The sequence below is a fragment of the Lagenorhynchus albirostris genome, chromosome 16, assembly GCF_949774975.1.
Source record: "Lagenorhynchus albirostris chromosome 16, mLagAlb1.1, whole genome shotgun sequence".
Lineage (NCBI taxonomy): Eukaryota > Metazoa > Chordata > Mammalia > Artiodactyla > Delphinidae > Lagenorhynchus > Lagenorhynchus albirostris.
In genome coordinates this window covers 74,297,349-74,319,457 of record NC_083110.1, presented here as the reverse complement: position 1 = coordinate 74,319,457, position 22,109 = coordinate 74,297,349, and the positions used below count along the sequence as shown (strand labels likewise).

At 52.3% G+C, this 22,109-nt stretch overlaps 1 protein-coding gene across 8 annotated transcripts in view; it reads left to right on the top strand.

The window, feature by feature from the left end:
* FGFR2 (fibroblast growth factor receptor 2) overlaps nt 1-22,109 on the top strand; it is a 190,977-nt gene that overhangs the window by 22,903 nt on the left and 145,965 nt on the right. For 2 of the 8 annotated variants that reach the window (XM_060125350.1, XM_060125351.1), the window contains exons 1-2: nt 16,185-16,630; nt 20,432-20,721. In XM_060125350.1, the coding sequence (XP_059981333.1) occupies nt 20,556-20,721 (166 nt within the window). In that variant the 5' untranslated portion in view covers nt 16,185-16,630; nt 20,432-20,555. Of the gene's footprint in view, nt 1-16,184; nt 16,631-20,431; nt 20,722-21,184; nt 21,933-22,109 lie in introns of those variants that run through there. The other 6 variants (XM_060125348.1, XM_060125346.1, XM_060125353.1 and 3 more) reach the window with 6 other exon arrangements.

Here is a 22,109-nt window from a genome sequence, read left to right as displayed (position 1 = left end):
TGCTATGGGACCTCCAAGCTGGGTCTTCACAGATGTGCAGCTTCTGCTTTCACTTACAGAGCTCCTGCTTGGAGCAGCGTGCTGTGCTGTGAGAGGCTCGAGGCCTGTGGGGCAGCCACATGCATTGGGGGTGGGGGGGCAGAGAGCCCAGGTGCTTCTGTGGACAGCTCACCTGAGCACCCAGTCAATGGCCAGTACAGATGGCCGGCCACATGAGTGAATGACAGAGCGGTCATTCCATCCCAGTTAAGCTTCCAGATGAGTGCAGCCCCTGGTGACACCAGCGCAGAGCAGACGAACCCCCCAGCTGAGCCCAGCCAGCTCACACAACGGCCAGTACATTTTGGGATGGGCTGTTATGTGACAGTGGATAACTGAGCGACCCGAAGATGGGCTTGCTGACCAGGCTTCTGAAGGCTGGGAATGTGTTTTCCCCATTTCTTATAAAGTGCAGTGTTTAGTCAAGATGTGAATTTCTAATGAAAACTCCTCTGGTTGGCGAATTCTTCAGTGTCAGAGACCAGGAGAACAATGTAGACCCTGTCATCCACCTTTTACTACACAGGCAGTGATGCACCTGGTCCAGTGTCACCTGGCATTCCCTGTCCTCACTTTGGCATCCAGAGGCCTTTCTTTCCCTCGGCCAATTTCTCAAGCTATTTTTGTAATATGGATTACCTGGTATTTACATACCTTCCCCGCCTCGACCTCCAACCAGCCAGATGCTTCTTTAAGTCAAAGTTGGTACCTGTGGCCACAAAGTGCCAAAGGTGTTCCTTATTTGTGTTTGGCGTGAGGGAAGATCAGGAGGGGTTGGGATACCCAGAACCTCCATGCTGTTCCCCACTGTCTCATGTCTGCAGGCCCATTTTAGCAACACTCCAGATGTCTTTGCCAATCCTAGGGATGCCAGCTCAGAGCTAAATGGAGTAAGAGATTATCCACTTTTATGTCAAGTAAGCCCGCATTATCGGGGCAGGAAAGGAGGCACAGAGGGAAGAATAGAAGCCTCTCGAAGGGGAACAGTAGGCTAGGAGCCTCGCCTTCCTTCTCGTCCCTGGGAGAGCCTGGCTGTGACATCTGTGACTGCTGTCAACTAAAAAAAAAACGCACAACGTGAGAGTTGTGGGTGAAGTTTTATCTGGGGCAAAATGAGGACTACAGCCCGGGAGACAGCCTCTCAGAGAGCTCTGAGGAACTGCTCCGAAGGGGTGGGGGGAACGTCAGTGTTACATAGGATTTTGGTGAAGGGGGTGCGTGCAGTCAAGCGCACGTCTCAGCAGAAGGCCGCTGCTGGTCACGAGGAGCAGATGTCTCCGTTCATGATCTTAGTGCTTTTCTAGATCTGAGGAGGTGCAAGACATGGGCTCATAAAACCTCCTCCTGAAAATCTCTCTCTGAAGCCCTGTTCTGCCAGTTTTCCCAGAGCACAGAGGGCCTCATTCCTGATCTCCGCCCTGAACTCCTCTCAGGGAGTGTTGAAGGTCAGCGACTGCAGTGGCTAGTGACCTTGCAGAGGCAGACGGCGAGAGACAATTTTCAGCTGGTACTGCCAAGCCAGAATTCAGCTTCCACTATTATCTCAGGTCGGATCCCCGTGCCACAGACTCTGAGGAAGCTTACTGGACGTGTCCTTGGCACCTGCATCCGTGGGGGAGCGACGGAGGTAGGACGGGGCCAAAGTGAGCTCCGACGCAGCCACGGCAAAGGCCTCAGCCAGCCCTTCAGGAGCCTCTGGGGCCAGAGTGGCCCTTCAGAGCCGTCTCTTGCTGGCCGAGGGGCCAGGCCTTTGGTGCCCACCCTGTGCGACAACTATGGTGACCAACTCTCGCGGGACTGAGGGGCTCCTGGCACGTGGCCTTTCAGCCCCAAAATTAATGGGCCACCCTTCTAATGCCCAGTCACTGGACGTGGGCTGCCTCTGGAGGTGACATGACCTTGGGAAGGGGAGGGCGTGTGCGGTGGAGGCCAGCTCCCCACGGGGCCCCGGCTGAGAGCCATGACTGCCGACGCTCACCGCGGCCGAGGCAGCGAGGCCCACGGTCCCGAGGGGGCATGGGTGCTCCCCCGGGCCCACTGCAGCCGTGTGTTTCCTCGAGGTGCTCCTGGCTGTGTGACGGGAGCCACGGGGAATGACAGGAGAGGCAGCAGGCCCAGGCGTCCTTCCAGGAACTGGAGCCTGGTGGCCTCTGCTGCCTGGGCGTGTGGGTCGGGAGGCGTTAGGGTGCAAAGTTAGTGGCGAAGGTGACAATGCAGGTGAAGGGACCCTCGGAGATCCCTGGAGGAGGGTTGGAGACTGCGCCGTTTCTGTCAGTCCTCCAGCACCAGTCCGTCCCCAGGGCTGGAGCTGGCTCTACTGCCTTGGGCACCAGAGAGAGTGGTGGGTTTTCTTTTTGGAGCCATGTTGTCGAGAAGGAGAAGAAAGGGGGTTCACCTCAGGAGTGAGAGGTGCTGGCACTGTGACAGGTGCCCAGGGTCATGACGGAGGGAACAGTGTTACCTGTCTGTCACCTCAGGCCTCAAATGGTGGGGCGTGTGGCCTGAGCCGTTTAAACTGTCTTCCCCTCCTCTCTTCCCCCTCTTCTCTCTTTTTCTCTCTCTTTTCTGACCCTGTTCCCCCTCTCGACCGACTCCCCTTTCCTAACACAAAACCCTGTGGATAGGATGCGACTCCACTGAGTGGTAGGAAGACCCTCCATCGGGGAATCGGACCAGACTCTGGGTCTCTTTCTGTCACCTGCTAGGTGAGCCCTTGGTCCAATTCCCTGACACCTCTGGGTTTCCAGTTCCTGAAACCTGGCCTCTGGCTCCTCTGGACTGTATGCGCCCCTGGAAGGCTGCTGTCTTGCTCAGCATTGCGTGATGGGCGCCGGGACCAGGACCAGTCCTGAGCGGGTTGCCAGTCACCTGATGCACCAGTGAGCGAATGAATGAAGGAAAGAACGGCTCCCCTGTGGGCCTCCCAGGGGCTGCTGTGCGAACGGGCTTTGGGGACCGGCGCCATAAGAATAAACGTGCCGTCTTTGTGACGGCTCAGAGCAAGGGAGGTGGCAAGGACATCTCCAGGTACCTTCTAGCCTGAGATGGAGAAGGAGTGAAGCCCAGAACCGAATCTTCTCCCCCCTTCTCCTCTCTGCGTGTCCCGTGAAGGGATGGAGGCAGGCAGACGCCTGTCTAAGGTGCCTCGGAGTCCCAATAAAGTGGGGGGCGGGGGTTCCCAGCTTAAAAGACTTGGGTGGCTTCTCACCTGGCTTACCTGACCCCCCGTGTTAGGCTGAGCTGAGGCTGGCAGCAGCAGATGCTGGGGGCCACCTTCTGGGCTATGCGAAGGGTCGCCTGGCTTGTGCCGTGGGCCTGCCTGCAGATGTACTAGGTGGACCTGCTGCTCACGCCGTCCCTCCCCCACGTCCTAACAGGGAGCATTTCCTCCGAGCAGAACTTTTACACACAGGCCCACAGGGGGGATCCATAAACTAGGTTTATCCACCAGCTGAAAGGCGAGTAGCTTGGGACCCAGGGCCCTGATGCTAGGAAGATTCAAACATCACCACGTCTGTTTATTTTTTTTTAAGTTTCTGAGCGAATGTATATTTCTGCATGTTTAGAGATTGGCAGCCCTGGAAAATGAAGTTTATTTATCTACCAGATACACATCATATAAACAAACGGTACCCCCCACCCCACCCCCCGCCAGCTGCCCCACGGGGCTGTGGCACTCGGCTCTGACCTGCAGGCCTACAGCTGAAAGGTGGCTGCATTTCTTGCCTGCTGTGCTCTGGGCCAGGCCAGGTGACGCCCATGGGAGGTGGAGGCCTGCATCCTGGGACTCAGGTGGGGCTGAGACCCATTCTCGACTGCAAGCAGGGGCAGATTCCAGAATCTTCTCTGGCTGCCTCGAATCCCAGGTCTTCAGTTTATTTGTTTCTTCAGCCAACCCATAGTGATCTTGCCCAGGCCCCATGCTAGATCCTCGCGATGCAGAGGTGATCCGCCGGGCCCTTGGGAGCCCCTCACCCCGCAGGTGAGAGCCTTGAGGGGCCGTGTCTTGAGGGGGATGGTGACTTCCCTCTGGAGCGTCTTTCAGCCCCAAACAAGACTGCCTGTCTCTTCTGTTCCTCCGGCAGCGACAGCTGTCCCTCGTCCGCCCAGCTCTGTTCCCATCTGTGCTGGGGGAAGTGAGCTTAAGGATGTTTCCGGAAACGAGGAGAGGTCAGGACGCTCAAGTGTTTGGAAGTCGTTCTAGAGAGTGAGCGCCGAGGCCTGCACTCTCCACAGACTCTGCCGTGGCTGGGGACTGCTTTGCGTTTGCACATGTTCTAATTGATTAAACATGGAGGTACAAAAAAAAATGGAGTGAGATTCCTGCACTGCTGATGGAATCCATCAAACCTTTCCTCCTTTGCATTTTAAGTCAGGCCAACGTAATATGAACAAATGTGCAAGGGTGGTGATCAGCCGGTACCCAGTGTCTTGTATGTAGTGCAGACCCCCAAAGAATTATGGCCCTGGAACGCTAACTTGGCCAGGGTGTTTGGATGTTAATTGCTCTTCTTTCTAGGAAGAGCAGCTCGCGCTTACAAGATGGATTTTTATCAGACCAGGATAGGCAGAGGGTGCAATTTCCTGCCTGAAAATTACTCTTCTTCTGAACCTTTCTGCCACTGAGTCAGCATCTTGCTTTATCTTTGTTTCTCCCTTGAGTTTTTGACCTGCATTGCCTGATAGGAAGGCTCTGTTTCCAGCCAGCTGAGCAGCGGGATTTTCGGGGTGGAATAGCCTTTCCAGTCTCCATCTTTAATTGGCCCAACCTGCCAATGGGTACAGCCACCTGGGGGGTGGCCTTCCAGAACAGGTGGGGCTTGAAGAGTGGCCAAGATGTGGATTTGGACAGCCTGGGAGAAGGGAGGGGGCATCACCGACAAGGGGGCAGCCTGAGTAAAGGGCTGGGGGGAGGGGGTGAAGCTGAACACAGGATTGGAAAGGAACGGTCAGGACGCAGGACAGAAGGAAGTGTGATCTCTAGGCTCCTGCCACACATGCACCAGCCGGCCCCGTCCATGGCCGTGGTCACCCAGTGTGTCTGAGACTTCACTTGTGCATGCCAACCGCTACTATTGATTAAGCACCGGCCAGTGGTCAGGCCCCATGCCTGGTGCCTTTCTGGCATTACTTCGTGTTGGGGTTGAATTGCATCCCCCCAAAATAGTTGTTGAAGTCCTAGCACCAGTATCTGTGAATGGGACCTAATTTCGAAATAAGATCTTAGCAGATGGAATCAGGTTAAGACGAGGTCGTTAGGGTAGACCCTCATTCAGGATGACTAGTGTCTTTTTAAGAAGAGTGAAATTTGGACACAGACATACAGGGACAAGCCCACGTGACGAGAGAGGCAGAGATTGGAGCGACGAGCTGCAATGCAAGGAACGCCAAGGATTGCCAGCCACCACTAGAAGCTAGGACAAAAGAGAAGGGATTCTCCTATGGTTTCAGAGGGGGCATGGCTCGCTGACACCTTGATTTGGGACTTCTAGACCCCAGAACTGTGAGACAATAAATTCCTGTTGTTTTAAGCCATCTAGTTTGTGGCACGTTGTCACAGCAGCCCTAGGAAACGAATGCACCTTGTTTTACCCTACAAAATCACTACCCCAGCTGCGGTAGGCAGAATAATGCCTCCCCCCTCCCCTGCCCCAAAGACATCCATCGTCTAATCCCCAGAATATGGTAAAAGGACTTTTCAGATGGAATTAAAGTTATGGACGTTAAAATAAGGAGATTAACTGGGGGGACCCAATCTCATCATGTAAACCCTTAAAAACAGAGAACTTTCTCTGGCTTGAGCAGAAGGGATGCCAGAGGGGAAGAAATCAGAGGGATTCCCAGTGTGGAAGGGGCTTGGTGTGTTGCTGCTGACTTTACCAATGGAAGAGGGGAGTGGAGAGGGGCTCCTGGCAGCCAGGAAGCAGGGCCTGCAGCCATCGGGAGCCGAATTCTGCCAATAACCCGAATGAACCTGGAAGCAGGTTCTTCCCTCCGAGTCTCCAGAAAGGGACACAGCTCTGCCAACACCTTGAGTTCAACTGAGCCCACCCGGACTTCTGAACCACAGACCTGTGGCTTAGCTAAATTCGTGTCATTTCAAGCCACTAAGTTTGTGGTAATTTGTTACAGCAGCAGTAGGAAACTAATACGCCATCTAGAAAACAGGTGTAGCAACGGACACACAGAGAACTTGTCCAAGTTCAGAGAGTGGTTCAGTGGAGGAGCTGGCCTGGGAACCCAGGTCTGCCTGAAACCAACATCCATGGCTTACCTGTCGGAAGCTGAAGGCATTGGTGACAGAGGCAGATGACGGGTAAAGTGAGCCCTGATGCATGACGTGACATGACAGGGGCTGGCAGAGGGGATGGGAGGGATGGCCAGTGGAATCCATGATCTCTGGGGCTGGTGTTGGGGTGATACCCACAGCAGACAGCTGACACTGGTGGGGTCATGAGAAAGTACTGGGAATTCAGCAGGCTTGAGCAGAAAAATTGGCTCTGAGAAATGGAGTCAGGTAGAGTAGCAAGGGCTGGCACTGGAAAAATGGCCCAGGTGGGTGGGGACATATTTGTAGCAGAGGTCCTGTCTGCTGCCATCTTGGACCAAAGTTGTGTTTTGCCCATCAACTAACTCCCCGTAGGATGGCAGAGATCAGGTGAGGAAGCACGGTAGCTGAGAGGCCTGTCATCACAGGCCTTGTGACCTGTGGCAAGCTGCAGTGCCCAGGGACTGTCACACACACCTGATGGCAAAACATCATGTCTTCTCCAATAGTGCAGTCAATACCGTAGTTACTACTTCATTCAAGAGGAAGCATGGTTTTATGATAGATTATTATCTTTATCTCCAAATAGCACTCTCAATGCATAAATTAATCAGGTCCAGGATGGGAGGGGGAGGCAGTTCCCAATGACCTCTGGAAAGAATGCCCAACTCTCTTGGACTTGCCCCAGTCAGTCAACTTGTGGGAGTGCCTTCTACCCAGTATAGGGTTGCCATATAAAATATAGAACATTCACCACAATCGGAATTTCAGATAAACAATGAGTACTTTTTTAATAGAAGTATGTTCCATGCCATATTTGTTCATGCAATATTAGGGAATACTTATACAAAAAAAGTATTCGTTGTTTATCTGAAATCCCAATTTAACTGAGTGTCCTGTATTTTTATAAATAGCTAAGTTTGGCACCGCTAACCCAGTGGTGTTCTGAAGTGGTGTCTTGTCTTATTTGGAGGCTAACAAATGTCTTGATTCCTGTTTTGAAGCACACAGAGGATTTTTACAAAGAAGTGAATGGGTTCTTTCCTTGTTCCCAGAGGCTGGGACTAAATGATGCCTCAGTTGGATAAAACCAAGAATCGGCTGTTGGTCATGATGAGCCAACACTGGAATGAATTTCTATGTGATACTGAGAAGCCCCTTAGAAGAAAGTGAGCAATAATTTGCCCTAGACAGCTTGAGCTGCTTCTGGAATCAAGGCTATTCGGGGTGAAACTTGAACATGGTGACATCCAATGCTCACCACCTATAAATAAGGACACAGGAGGCTCAGAAAGCCCAAGTAACTTGCCCATGGTAACACAGCAAAGAGAAGTAGCAGGAAACAAAGCCAGGGTTAGGACAGAGCTACAGAGAAGGAGGTCTGAATGCCTCTTCATTCAGACTGGAGATAATAACACCAGCTAACATGTATTGATCATGGTATTAGTGTTACTTCATTTTACAGAGGAGGATGTGGAAAGAAGGTGCAGATGTGAGGCCCACAGCAGGCAGAGCTAGACCGCAGGGCCCACGATCCCTGCCGCTCCAGGACAGCAGAGGGTGGGTGCAACCTGCAGGCCCACAGGCCAACTGAAAGAGGGGTCAGTCCAAAAATTGACACAACTGTCATAATCCGAATGGGATGGCCAAGCTCTCTGGAAGGATCAGAAGAATCGGCCCCATTGGCCTCCATTTCCATCCACCAGCTGAGGCTGCTGCCCCACCCTGGACCTGATGTGGCCCCCACCGCCTGCTCAGGGAATCCTGGCAGCATAAGGGACAAGCATCTGCCCCAAAGCCAGGCTCCCTACCTCATGACTGTATGACTTCGGCAAACTCTCCACGTTTCCACTGCTTGATTTGTAAAACGGGGGTCAGAGTGGTGCCTACCTCACAGGATCCTTGTAAGCAATAGGGGGTAACCCATAAGGCCATGATCACATTTGCTTGGACCAGAGCAAGTGCCTATTAAATGCCAGCCACCAGGCACCCGCTCTGTGATGACAGAGCAGAGGGTCATTGTTCTAGCAAATGCGTGAGCCGCCAGGGCTCTGAGTGATGAAGGAGCAGGGAGGTGGTCGCCACCTCCGGGTAGAGTGGGTGGCGGAGAGCAGAGGCTGGAGGGAGACGCGGGCCCAGAATCCTAAGGGACTGGGGATCCAGGGCAGCTGCAGTGATGCTAGGAAAACAACAAACCCGAAAGGGGGTCGGGCTGTGCATGGTTTTCCAAAGACAGCCCAGATCTGGGCACGGACGGGCTTTGGTGGGAGGGGAGCTGGAAATCCCCACCCTGGAGGGTGGCAGTCCGGGTGGGCCCTGGGGCCGGAAGCCCAAACAGGGGGCGGGAGGTCGGAGCTGGTGTAAGGATGAGCGTGCAGACGTGGTTCTCAGGCTTGATCCATGTGGAAAGATGTGGCCACAAACTGGAAGTGTGGGGGAGAGGCCACGCTGTGGACAGAGGAAGCCGGAGGTAAGGACACGCCAGGCCAGGCCAGGCCCGGTGGAGGCCGGGCAGCCCGCTCCCCTTGCCGCATCCCGAACCCCAGACATCGGGGCAAGACATCCGTCCCAGCAGGATTCCTGCTGCAGACACGCCTCGACGTTAATCGCTCATCACCTGCCCGAACGACTTCCGGGAGAGGCCGGGCGCAGGCGGGATCGTCCCTGCTCCGGGCCGGGCTGCACCCCTCGTTCACCCGGCCCCCGCAGTGCCGGGGCGCCACCGGCCCACCCAGCCACCCTCTGCGCGCACGGGACGCGCGCGGCCACACGGGGGCGCTGGCGCCCGCCGCCTGCCTCAGCGCAGAGTCCGGAGAACAAAGGGAGCTCTGGGGACCTCGGCCTCAGTCACCTGGAGCCACCTGCTCCCGGGGCCGCGGGCCGAGCACCACGCCGGCATCCGGCTCCCGCGAAGGAGTTAATTTTGGTTCAGCGCCGCTCTTAGAAATCTGTGAAAGAAATCGCTCCCCCCTTGATGGTCTTTCTCCCCAGCCTGGGGACAAAATACAAGAGCTCTGGGACTCTAAAAGTGTTACTGGGCTTGTGGTTTTACGACTTCTGCTCTGTATTCTCCGTCTCCTTCCCCAATTTTACCAGGATCCTGGCCGCATCATTTTTCTCCCCTTCGGTTTATTAAAGTGAACTTCTTTTCTCGTTTGGACGAAGTAGACACACACCCTCAGGGAAATAGCAAAACAAACCAAACGCAGACATCAAGAGGAAAGGGGGAGGAAGGCGCTGTGGAAATCGCGTCTTGCGAAGAAGGGAACTTCCACTGCACAGCTAGGTGGGCCTTGCCGTAAAACGGCTTTTATTTTCTAACTTCTAAATATACTTCATGGACTAGCTGCAAAACCCTATGTAAATGTTCCCAGACGCCTTAATTAGGAAGCCCCAAAAGAGGCTAAGTTCAGTCACCATCAATCACCAAGTACCTGTTGAGGGCCCGTAGGCACAAAGGCAGCTCATGAACTGCCCACAACCAGCCAGGCAGTGTGCCAGGCCCTGGACCGCGAGATGGGAGAGGCAGGCTGGGCTTTTTATGCATGTTATGATCTAGCGGTCCCCAATTAACCCTTTTATCCCCAAATTGTTGTCCAAGGTCAAATTCGGCCGGGCTTTCTCCCAGGGCATTGCCATCTTGGTTCAGCCGGCCTTTCTCCCTCTGATTCACGGCCCTGGAATCAGAAGGTGATGCTACAGGCACCTCATCACTTTCATTCAGCCAACGGTGATATTGTATTTGTCCATCAAAGAGTATCCTGGGTCTCTCTGAAACTCCTCCCATTCCGAAGGGTAGAATTCCTATCCCTAAACCCTGCTGGTAGGGACTTCCCTGGTGGTCCAGTGGTTAAGAATCCACCTTCCAGTGCAGGGGACGCGGGTTCGATTCCTGGTCCGGGAACTAAGATCCCACATGCCGTGGGGCAACTAAGCCCACGCGCGGCAACTACTGAGCCCGCCACCACAACTAGAGAGAAGCCCGTGCGCCACAATGAAAGATCCCACTTCCTGCGACTAAGACCTGATGCAGCCAAAAATAAAATAAATAGAAATTATAAATAAATAAAAATAAACCCTGCCGGTAGCACAAGACGATGGAGAGCGAGTGGGAGTTGGGGGGAGAAAGGCAGGAGCAGGTCCTGGGGACTCCCCTGGCTAAGGAGATCCTCTTGGAAGGCAGGGAGCCTCTCCAGGGAAGTCCATCTGATACAGCATTCTGCCATGATGACAATTTCCTCTAACATCTTCACTGTCCAATGTGGTGGCCCTAGCCACATGTGGCTTTCGAGTACTTGAAATGGGGTTAGTGTTAACAAAGACCTGAACTTGAAGTCTTATTTAACTTTAATTAATTTAACTTAATCACATTGGCTGGTGGCTGCCGTATTGGACAGCACAGCTCCAAGCAGCGACAGTGGGCACGGATGGGAGGGGGCAGAAGGTGGCAATAGGACACCATGGTTGATCTCCTTCTAATTTGTCCTGCACCAGCTAAAACCACCTGCATGTTTTCTCTCCAGTCCGCTTGGAGGCGTTGTGGTAGAGGTGGTGGTTGAGGGCGGGGTGGGAGTGGAAGGAGAGCACGGAGTCTTGCAGCCAAGCAATGACATGCCGTAAATTGCTCTTAAGCAGCAATGGGCCGGGGATTAGAGGACTTTTCCGGCAGATACCGTTACTAGCAGACAGGGGTCAACAGCAGGGTTCCTGGACTATGGTTTCAAAATACTTTAAAGTGGACGTTGACTTCCTGTAACCAGTTCGCTCTTCAGTGATGGGTAAATGACAACCTCTCTGTTTCTCTAGAGGCAAGGAATGCTCTGAGCTGGGAGGGGCTGGAGATCATAGACAAATTTGTCTTTGCAGCTAGAAGGGGGAGACCTCAATTATGCAAAAGTGGGTGATGCCAAGGGTGGTGGGGCGGGCACATTCAATGACTTTGCTGTTAGTCCCTGACAACGTTGGGATGAAAACCCAGGTCTTGGGTGCCCTGGCCTCGTGCTGTTTCTGCTGCACAAGGTTGCCTGTCAAGTGCCCTGTGACTTTGGGCTTCATAGATATCACATCTGGCTGGTTTGGCCAACCGTTGAATCGATCAATCAAATTTCCTTCACGTGTTCAGACTGGCAGACGCCAGGGAGGAACTTGCAGCTTATGGGGGTGACGCTAGGGGACAGTGTTGAGACCAGAGTAAAATTTCCCCAGTTATGCCCTCTCCCACTATCTTTTACAGCGATTTTTGCTTTTCTTGAACCAGAACACAGTCAAGGTTCCTGAATCGCCCCTCAATTGCATTTTGAGTAACAGACCCAGTTACCCAGATGCAAATAGCAAATGTGGGGTGGATTTGTAAGCCTTCGTTTTTCAAACGCAAGCCTCAGCGATTCTTCAGAATCTTCCATTTCCATTTGTTTTTATAATATCACTGATAAGAATCATTTTACGAACCAAAAATGTTGGCCTTTAATTCTTCCCCTGTTTTGAAGACTGTGCAAATTCAGCTAATGAAATTGTAAGCATGCAAAAGAGATGTCAGACGATCTCATGCACCTGAACTTGAAGGTTCTTTGAAACATAACATAACAGCAATGATAACCCTTACACAGATTCTTCTTGGAACACTTGAAGAAGGAGAAATGGGCTGGACCCATGGGGAGTGGGTAATTTCTCTGGAAATATTAACATTTTGGGAGGCAGTGAATTCTACTCAAAATATCTCAGTTCTATACTGAGCGGAATCGCCTGGCGTAAACAGATGAAAGTGGCTGACTTGTTCTCGTGGCCACTGAAAAGAATCCCAGCCTGATTGGGAAAACAGATTTCTGGGTTTCCCTGCCATCAGCCAGCATGGTGGCCTAGAGCCCGTCACTTCCCCTTTCTGCACCCTGATTTCCTCCCCTGTAAAATTCGGGAGTCAACAGGATGGTTTAATACACACTTCCTCACCTTGGGCCCAGTCTCCCTAGGAAGACCTACCAATGTCATTCAAGCCATTTGGAAATCTAGCAAACCATCAGAGCAGGGCAGAGTGGCAATTTTTATTCAGATGCTCCTCACATTTTCAAAGAAGCTCTTTCTTAAGCTGTTCACTGGTGTTAAAAGTGTCTTCTGCCCAGCACCACCCCCTCTATCTTCCTTGCCATTCCCTGGGACCGCTTCTGGGCAGTGGGTACCAATGAGCGTTGTAATGCTTTCCAGTTGGATGGCCATTTGTATGACTTGGCTGCCTTCCAGCCATTTCATCTTAGGGGGGTCTTGGGTAGGCACCTCCAGGCCTTTCAGCTGGAGAAGAGGAGGATTGGGGAATCCAGCAGTGTTGGCTCCAGACTCGCTTTAATTTTTCCAGTAGTCCCAGGAGGTGGGAAAAATACTAACAGCTAATAATAATCATAGCAAACACATTGCATTTCCCATGTGCCCAAGAGTTGCTCTAGAACCATGGGGTATCTGGATAAAAAGGTCTAAATGCTTGCCACACCTTAATTCATTTAATTCTTTGAGTGACTCTATTAAATTACAGCAAACCCCCTACATACGAACGAGTTCCGAGAGTGCATTCGTTAAGCCCTATTTGTTCGTAAGTCCAACAAAGTTAGCCTAGGTACCCAACTAACACAATCAGCTATATAGTACTGTACTGTAATAGGTTCATAAGACATTTGCGTCGTCGAAACTTCGCAACTTGAAGGTTCGGATGTAGGGGACTTACTGTACTACAAGATAGGTACCATTGTTTTCCTAATTTTATAGCTGAGAACATGGAAGACTCAGATAACTTAAGTTTTTCTCCAGGGAAGTCTTGGCTCAGAGATTCAGGCCCTGTTCTAAGTGTAGAATCATTGGTGATGATCAGTGCTGGGATTCATGATTTTGCTTCAGCTAAATTGTCATAAGCTCCCCGAAGATGGGTCCAAGCTCTCCGACCCCCCGCCTCCACCAGCCCGTCCTAGGATTAACGACTGTCACCATAGTCCTTGGACTATTGTAGATTTCTCCTTTCGAAAGCTTCTTTTATGCTACAGACATTCTTGAGATGTAGCTTAAAGAATAAAATTCATAGTTTTGCAGGGCGCTCAGAACCACGTTAAAATGGCTCATTAGCACTTAAATGTCAGTAGCCTTTTTATTCCTCTAACTTTTCTATCGGGTGAAGGAACAGCCACCCATTAAAAAACAAATTATTAAAAGAGAAATTCTAAATCTTTAAAGGAGAGAGGCCCATGGCAGCTAGGGTTCCCACCCCCTCCCTCTTTCTCTTCGCAGAACCAATGGGCGAGCAGCAGTTTGTCCCTTGAAGCTTATGGGGCATTGGAGTTCTGGTGTCCTCATTTTCCTTCCTTCCATTGATGTATCATTACTGGAGTGAAAAAAAGAAGGGCGTCTTGAGGGCTTTTGAAAAAAAATGGGTGACTACTCAAGACATTTTGTAAAGGGGGGGGAAATTGTGAGGAAAAGGGGCCTCAGTGGGGGGCGGAGGGGCTGTGAATGGGGCCTTGTCTGGCGGTTCTTCCAGCTGAAACCTGGTGCTGGCGTTCGTGGTTCAGTTCAAACTGTCACCTTTAGTTCTTTCTGGCTTCTCTGCCCTCGGCCCTGAACCTCAACAGATTGGGGCTTATTTACCTATTCACACTCGGCTGTGGAAGCTCATTAATAGGCTTATTAGCTACACCATTCACGGGAGGCCATTGACAAAAGGGGTTCCAGCCACTTGAAGAGGGAAGAGAAAAAAACTGTAAAGAGATTATTTTCTCATTCAGAAGCCTCGCTGGTGTGAAAGCTTTCCTAGACCCTCTGAGGTCACTCGAAGCCTAAATATGATGACAGGATTGGTTTTTTTTTTTTAAATTCCAAACATGCTTTTGCTTTTCAAAAAACCAGTTTGCTGTTGTGGGCTTGCGGGCTTCACTCACTTAAAAACGGACACTCTTAAGGGAATAAGGGGCTTTTGATGGATGGGTGTCTTTTCATCCCTTTAAAGAATAAATTCTGCAAACTGCATCTGGACGTTGAAGTAGGTGTTCTTATCTGTCATTTTCAGCGGAAGGCTTCCTTTTTATTTGACGTACATAGAGCCATTGATGAATGGGGGATAGGGACGGCAGCTTCCTGCACCACTAATTTATGTGAGAATGTGTTAACAGCATTTTCAATGGCTGATGGATTCCTTGCAGGATGGGAAAGGAATCTGTACTGAGACGCTTGAGTTCCCCATTGGCAGGGAATATAAAGATGTAAGTGCCAGTCTCTGAGCAGGCAGACGCTCAGCCACGTCTCTTTCCGTGACCCCTGATCTGAGATGCTGAAAAGGTACTGATGTGGTCATAACAACTCAGGTGTGGTGGATGGCTGAGGGTCACCTGGCTGAGGTGTCCATGAATTAAAAGGTTCTCGGACTGATCCAGGTTTGAAGACTTGACCAAAACACATAGCCCTCCCCCAATCATATACATGAACTAATTGTTTTACTTGAGAGTCAGACTATTACTTTTGCTGTCACGTTTCCAAAATACAATTTCATAGCCATTTGCCTGAAGCATTTCAATGGATCTGTTACTCCTGGCTTTTAGGGAATTTTACATAAAAGTTCTCTGAGATGTATTGTGAAGAAAAATGATTTTCTAATGATGTGGCACCTTGAAAAAATATTTCCGTAAATGTTATGAAGTGTGCAGTGTCAATGACCCATGAGCAACTGCATTTCTAAATTCAGGAAAAGTCGATTTCCCAGGTCACTTTGGTACTGCTGCTTCATCCATCTTCAGGACTCAAAAGCAATTCTGGGTTTAATGACCTTTTTCTAAGGAAAAATAATTAAGGTTTTTATCTATATTGTCTTGGACTTAAGGCACCACTGCTTAGAGCTGGATGAGTGAAGAAGAGAAAGTATATTAAAGAATAAATTATCCGGTAGATACAGCCTAGTGGAAAAGGTAAATGGAAAATATGAACTTTAACCAGTTACAGCTTGGCATTTGGTTGAAGAATCTTAAGATTGAGAGAGAGGAATTGATTTGCTCAAGGTCGTACAGCTATTTACAGTGGAGTTGAGTCTTTAGAATCTTCCGAATTTATTGATCCAAATATATATTACCAAACAACACTTTTTTTCCTCCAGTTTTGAACTTTTTCTAAGAGATCCAGATTCAGAGCCAGGCTCAGCTGCTGCCTACTCAGTAACCAGTTGTTTAACCCTGGACAAATAACCTCTCTCATCCTCAGTTTCCTTACCAGGAACTGGGACTATTACTCTGCAGGGTGGCTGTGTCAATTAAAAAGAAGACTATTCCGTGTGTCCCACCCATAGCAGGGCCTCCATAAATATTCGTTTCTTTTCTCATTGCTCTCGTTTTGAAGGACAGAGCAGTGTAGCGTCCAGCAACCATTCCCAAGTTGCTTCCTCTCCTCTCAAAGTTTCAGTTGCATTACGTTTCTCCCCCCAATACCACGCAGACGCATATTAAAGTCTCTTTCGGGGGTAGAGCAGGCATTCTGTCATTTGTTTTGACTTGAAATAAGACAACGTAACGCAACCGCCCGGCAAACCGTCGGTCAGGCCAACTCCCGAAGAAAGGGGGCGGGGGCGGGGGCGCGGGACCCGGCCTGATTCACCGAGGATGCTGATGCCTCTCTCCGTCCCGGCGCTGGCCGGGCCCCTCGCCTTCCCGGCCGGGGTCTTGGGGCCGCTCGCAGGCGTCGGGAGCCGCGCGGAGCAGGGGCGGTCGGGGCGCGCGGCGCTGATTGGCAGAGCGGGCGCCGCCGTCCAGGAAACGGCTCGGGTTTCAGCGGGGGCGTGACCCGCCGGGAGGGGGCGGCGGCGGCGGCGGCGGCGCGGGCGGCGGCGGCGGCAGTGGAGAGCGCCGCGGAGAGCTGAGCGGGCGGGCGGCGGGTGAGGAGCGGGCGGGCGGGCGGGCGAGCGAGCGAGCGCGGCCGCCACAAAGCTCGGGCGTCGCGGGGTCTGCGCGCGGCGTAGCTGGCCCCGCGCGGCGACTCCTTTCCATGCTGGCTGGGCCCGGCCGCGAGCCCCGGGCGCCCCGAGGCCGCGGCTTTCCTGCGCGCTCCGAGCGTTCGCAAGTTGCGAGCAAAGTTTGCTGGAGGAAACGCCAAGCCTGAGTCCTTTCTTCCTCTCGCTCCCCAAATCCAAGCGCAGCCTGCGGGCGTCATGCCCGCGCGCCTCCGCAACCTGGGGTGCGCTTGAAGCCTCGGAGCCTTGGCGCCGGCGAGGACCCAAGGACCACTTTTTGGGGGGAGCTCGTCGTTTGCTCCGTCCCGACCCACGCCGGGCGCGGGGACAGAGCCGGTCGCCGGGGATCGTTGCCATTCAAGGTAACCTCCGTGGTGGGCCCCTCGGGGAGCCTCGCGGGACTGGAGAGTGGGCCCACGGGAGAGTGGGCGCCGTGAAAGCCCGGGACGCCGGGTGCACGGTCCCCCGAGCGGAGGGCTGGCACTGTGGAGGCTGCTCCTTGTTCTCCCTCTTTGGCTGCATAGGTGATGGGGGAGCTGGGTGCATGCTGACGGCTGGCGTTAGGGAAGTTCTGCCTCAACCACCCCCATCCAGATGCTGACATCTGCCTCTGGCGCTCACACCCGCCCCCCTGTCAAACTCCGGCCGGCGAGATCCTCCGACCCCAGAGCTGGCGGGCGAGCGGCGGGGCTGCCTCGCTGGTGGCACAGCCGCGCAGGTCCGGAGCTCGGAGGGGCATCTTCGGGGTGCCTCGTTCCGGGGCCCGGGGAGCACCCGTCCCGTTCCATCCAGGCCCCGACGGGGGTGCCCTTCCCCGGGAGGGAGCCGCTGGGGTGGGGCCGGCGACACCTCCGTAGGGTAGGAGGTGCTCGGGGGTGGCACATTTGGGGAGGGGGCTGCTCCGGTTCCCCGATTGTAGTGCCGGGCGCCCCTGGCCCGCAGCCGCCGTCGGCGCTGGAGGGAGCCCGGCGCGCCTGGGGCTAGGGGGCGAACTGGACCGACTTTTTCTAGTTCGCTGCCTGCTCCGCCGGCAGCAGCTCGGAGATGTCGAAAGCGCAGGCGAGTTCTAACTTGCGCGCTCATTCTTTCGGCTGCCGGACCGCGCCGGGGAATCAGCTGGGGGCCGGGCCAGGAGCTGGCTCCGACCCTCGCGGCCAGAGGGCCAGGCGCAGAGGTCCGGCCCGGGGGCGATGAGTCTCCGCCGCTCCCCTCGCCGTCCGCTCCCTTGCAGACTCTTCTCGCGACCTTCCTTCCTCTCGCCCAATTCAATAAAACCTACCCTTAAAGGCAAACCTGCTTTCACCCATTATGTGTTTGGTGTGAAACGCTATCAACATTTAAAACCCCATTGTCCCCGTGGTCCCAAATCCCTGTAAATCTTCCACTGGCCTCGACTCATTTTCATCTGAAAAGACTGTTTAGTTTGAATAGAAAAGAAATCGGGAGGCTCTCTCTCTCTCTCTCTCTCTCTCTCTCTCCCCTTGGAATGTCAATTAAAATGCAGATTTCTCTGAGCTCTTTAGGGCCCAGAGAAGGGGGAGAAAATCAGATATTCCAAGCAAACAAATGAAAGAAGTGCTACAATGAAGCCGGGTTGGTGGTGTTCAGTTCTCCCGAAGCGGCGGCAAGTCCTCATTGGCTTGCCAGCGTTAACAGGGAAGAGAAGGTGGTCCCAGGTCAGCCTGTATTTTGCATTTTTTGAGAATTTCAGTATGTTGAGTAATCCCCACACCCACCGCATTTGACCCCTTGAGAGGCCCCTGCCCTGTTAGCTGTGGGGAGAAGGGGAGCTAGGGAGGCTCTGAGCCAGGAGGTGGGTCTGCCCCCGGGGGACCTGGGCGCCCCCGCACCTTGCCTGGCTCTCTTGACTGATGTGAAATATACTGGGAACAAAACACCCAAGTGCTCGTCATGGGCGGGCAGGCAGGCAGACAACCTCTTAGGGGTAGAAACTCAGGTAAGGCGGGCGCTGCATGGGCTGTCTTCTTGGAGCGTGGTGGTGGTGGGGTTGGGAATGTTCTGGTAAACCGAGGAGCCCAGCATCGACCTGCATAGGGACCACTCCCCAGCCAAGCCCACTCGCTTGTCACTTTGCCTGTCTTTGGGGGCGGGGCTTGTGCCGAGGTGAAAATGGACCAGGGGGACGGGTGGCCATGAAGAGCCATCCATCACTGGGAGGGTGACAACTCCTCCCGCGCCCAGGCGGAGAAGAGAGTTCCCTTTCAAGGGGAAAAATAAACACGCTGGGGCTTTCACTGAGGCTCAGACTCCAGGAGGGATTATGGTATTGAAGGCAGGAAGCTGGGATTGTGGCCGCCAGTGGCATGCTGGGCCTGTGTTCCCAACACCGAGCCTGGGGACCTCATTATCCTGCCTAGGAGGTCCCTCCATACTTTTGTCCAGTCCGGTGAGGAGTTGTGCAGACCTGCCGCCCTAGGCCTCCACCTTCCAGAGATTTGGGAAGGGGGTGGCCGCGGGGCCTGGACCTGGAAATGGCTAAAAGTCAGTTTCTGGTGCAAGCTGTTGGGATGAATGAATGGTTTGGGATTTAGCTGAGGTCACTTACTGTCCACCTTTCCCTGCCTAGAGCAAAGGAAGCTCCTCTAGGCTGGGACAGGTGGGCGAGGCGGCTGGGGAAGCAGCCTGGGGCCCACTCTCCTGCTAGGATTTAAGATTGTTCCTGTGAGGCAGAAAATTCCCATGCATTCTGGAAATGCTTAGTAAGTCAATGAGAATGTTTGTGTGTTTCCCTCCCACGTGTATGTAGAAATAGATATGGAATTATCTTTTGAGGCTCTTAACTTGAAGAGGAAAGAAAAGTTGGCCAAAAAATCCTTCAAGCAGACTGAAAACAGGGTGGGCACACATGCTTTTCTTGCTTGTGCCGTGAATCACACCACTTCACGTGTGCTTACTTTGAAGCAGAGATTTTCTTTATTCCTCCTCTGGAAGTGGTGCAGCATCCTCTTTTCCCTTACCCACTTTAATCCTTAGTTAAAGCTAAAAGTTTTTTCTGATGTAGCTTTGGGGAAGCTCCAGCAGTATTGAAATCGTAGTCATAATTCGAAATATCAAGTCATGCAGAGAGCGTGGGGTTTAGAAAGTTCTCACCCCTACCCTCGATCCTATAAAATGTGGTTCATGCATGTATAGTTCACAGAATCTGACTGTGTCGATCAAATTCTCTAAAGTTTGTGCATTTCGGTTCTATACTTAGTAATTGATACCGAACAAATTTAAAGTTATTTGGAATATCTTAAGTGCGGAAAATTTTCTTTGCCTTTGGATCAAATGAGTGAACCGAATAGCAGGTTGGGCACCCCCTTGTAATTTCTGCTCTGAAATTTTAGCCAGTAGGTTAGCATACTGAAAGTTATTGGCCCAATCACATACCTTGATAATAATTTACATATCATCAGAAGCAGCATCATTAATAAATGCCTGTGATATTCATCAGAATTTGCATTTGCTCCACTTCTTAACCCACTCTGTCTGAAGACATTCACTAGGCCTGGGTTGCCATTAGTCATACTGGAACGGGATTCAGCCTTCGAATCTCTTTTTGGATCAGCTGCTTTGAATGTATTGCAGTTCCGTTCATTCTTTGTAAGTGGCTGCTTGGCGAAAGATTGAAATACATTTCTGCATTTGAAAATGGATCTCGACAAGTGTAAACTGGTGGGAATTTTTGGTCGCCTTCCTGGGGTTCTTTTTACTTTGCTTGTCTCCCTTCTTCCTGAGGGCTCCAGCCCCCAGAAGCAGATGCCTCTGAAGCGCAGTTGCCCTGAGAGAAGTTAACGAGAGGCTGGGTATGCCAGCCTGAGCATCATTAACTTGCTTTTGTAGTTGCCCTTGAAACTAAGGTCACGTTGCTCCTGCTTCTTGAGGGCGGTAGAGGTGACAGTGGGTAGGAGAAGAGAGTACACTTTGCCTAACTGAAGTGGCCGCACGTATCTGTGTCCTGTAGCTCCTCTTTTTTTATCTCTGTTTCTTAAAAGTAGGCTTTCTAAACGATCAGCCTAACACCTTTTGTGGACGGGTCTGGTGGAAACCCCTGGGACTCACGTGCGGATGGAAGGCATTTGCAGATAATGAAAAAGAACTGGGTTGAAATGAATTGGAGTTGGGGAGGATTTCACTGACTTGCCGACTCTCTCCTCTAGAGGCTACAGCAGCAGCAGAAGTGGCTGCAGGGCCAGCAGAGGCTGTCACAGCACCTCGGTTCCCGAGCCCAGCCGGCTGAAGGCGTTGCTGCAGGCAGTCCATGCTCATAGAGGAAGTGTGCAGATGGGATTAACGTCCACATGGAGATATGGAAGAGGACGGGGGATCGGCACTGTAACCATGGTCAGCTGGGGGCGCCTCGTCGGCCTGGTTGTGGTCACCATGGCAACCTTGTCCCTGGCCCGGCCCTCCTTCAATTTAGTTGAGGATACCACGGTGGAGCCGGAAGGTAAGTTGTTTAATTTCACTTTCAGGGTACCAAGTTTGTTTTGGGATCTGTCCGGGGAAGTGGCACTTAGGTCGAGGCCTGTCTGAGAATCAGCTGCCCCTTACGTTGTAAATGAGTCTTCCAAGAGCAAGGGAGAGTGGGCTGTCTGCTCCCCGCAAGCCAGAGATTACGAGAGCAGGTTCCCAGCTGGGACACTGCAGGCAGAGTGGTGTAGTTTGGTGGTTTTTTGGCATGTGCGTTTCTCTGACCTGGGTGAGGGAGACAGCGGGCAGTTTATCCAGTGCCCAGGAGAGCCGTGGAAGGGGAGCTTGTAGCTGAATGCCATCTAGGGCTTTCTGCAGGAGCATGCTTACCGGAGAAAGTTTTGCTCACAGTGTAAAGAATTGCTGTTTTCTGACAAAAGGAGTCACTAAGGGAAATTGCCGACATCTGAAATGCTGACATTTTATTTTCATTGTCTAAGGAGAAAAAGCAGCCTCTGAAGTTCAGCACGGAGATGCTTGACACATTACATTCTTTTGAGCCATTGTAATTCATGATACTTAAGTAGTACGTTACAAAGTGGCAGATTCTATTTTAAGTCAATTTGAAGTGTACCTGGGCCTTTCCTGAATCTCTGAGAACTTCCAGATCTAACAGGGCGTGCGTTGGTGTTTCAGCTTTGGAAATTGCATGAAGGCAACACATTATGCATTTTGGAAGGTACAGAAAGGCGTGAGGCCAGTTGTGTGCACCGAACAAGGCTGAATTATCCCGCCGGGCAGATTTGGAAACTCTTCCCAGGTCCTTCCGAGATGTCGGTAGCCAAGCCCTGACTCGGTGCAGCACTGAAATCTGTCATCAGGAGGGAATATCGGTAGCTGAGCTATTTTTCAAGTGGTAATCTGAGAATAAAACGGCAGATCCTAGCACTCATCGCCACTTAATGAACCTGTTTGCTGAGAGCCCACCTGGTGCCTGCTGAGCTTGGGGGCCTGAGTGGGCTGGGGTCAGCTCAGCTGTTCTGGAAAGGCACCCAGCACAGAAGAGGACCGCAAGCCCGTCTAGGACCACGTGGGAGGGAGGGCTGTGTCCCCATCCGAGGGGGGCTCCCGCTGAGACCCCGAGTCAGGAAGCATAAAGGCATATCTTTTTCTAAGACGGAGGGACTTCTTACCGGAAGCAGTCCAGCAGTCGTGAGATGAGGCTCATGCCCTTTTTCTTACACAGAGGTACGGAGGCTTTATAATGAACAGGTGCGGTGACATCGCCGAGGTTTCCAGATCCCCGGGAAGGAAATCTTGTAGGAGCTTGTGTCTGTGACTACCTCCTTGTGACATAAGCATGGCTGTAATGTGCAGTGGTGATGATTTTTTTTTTTTTTTGCGGTACGCGGGCCTCTCACTGCT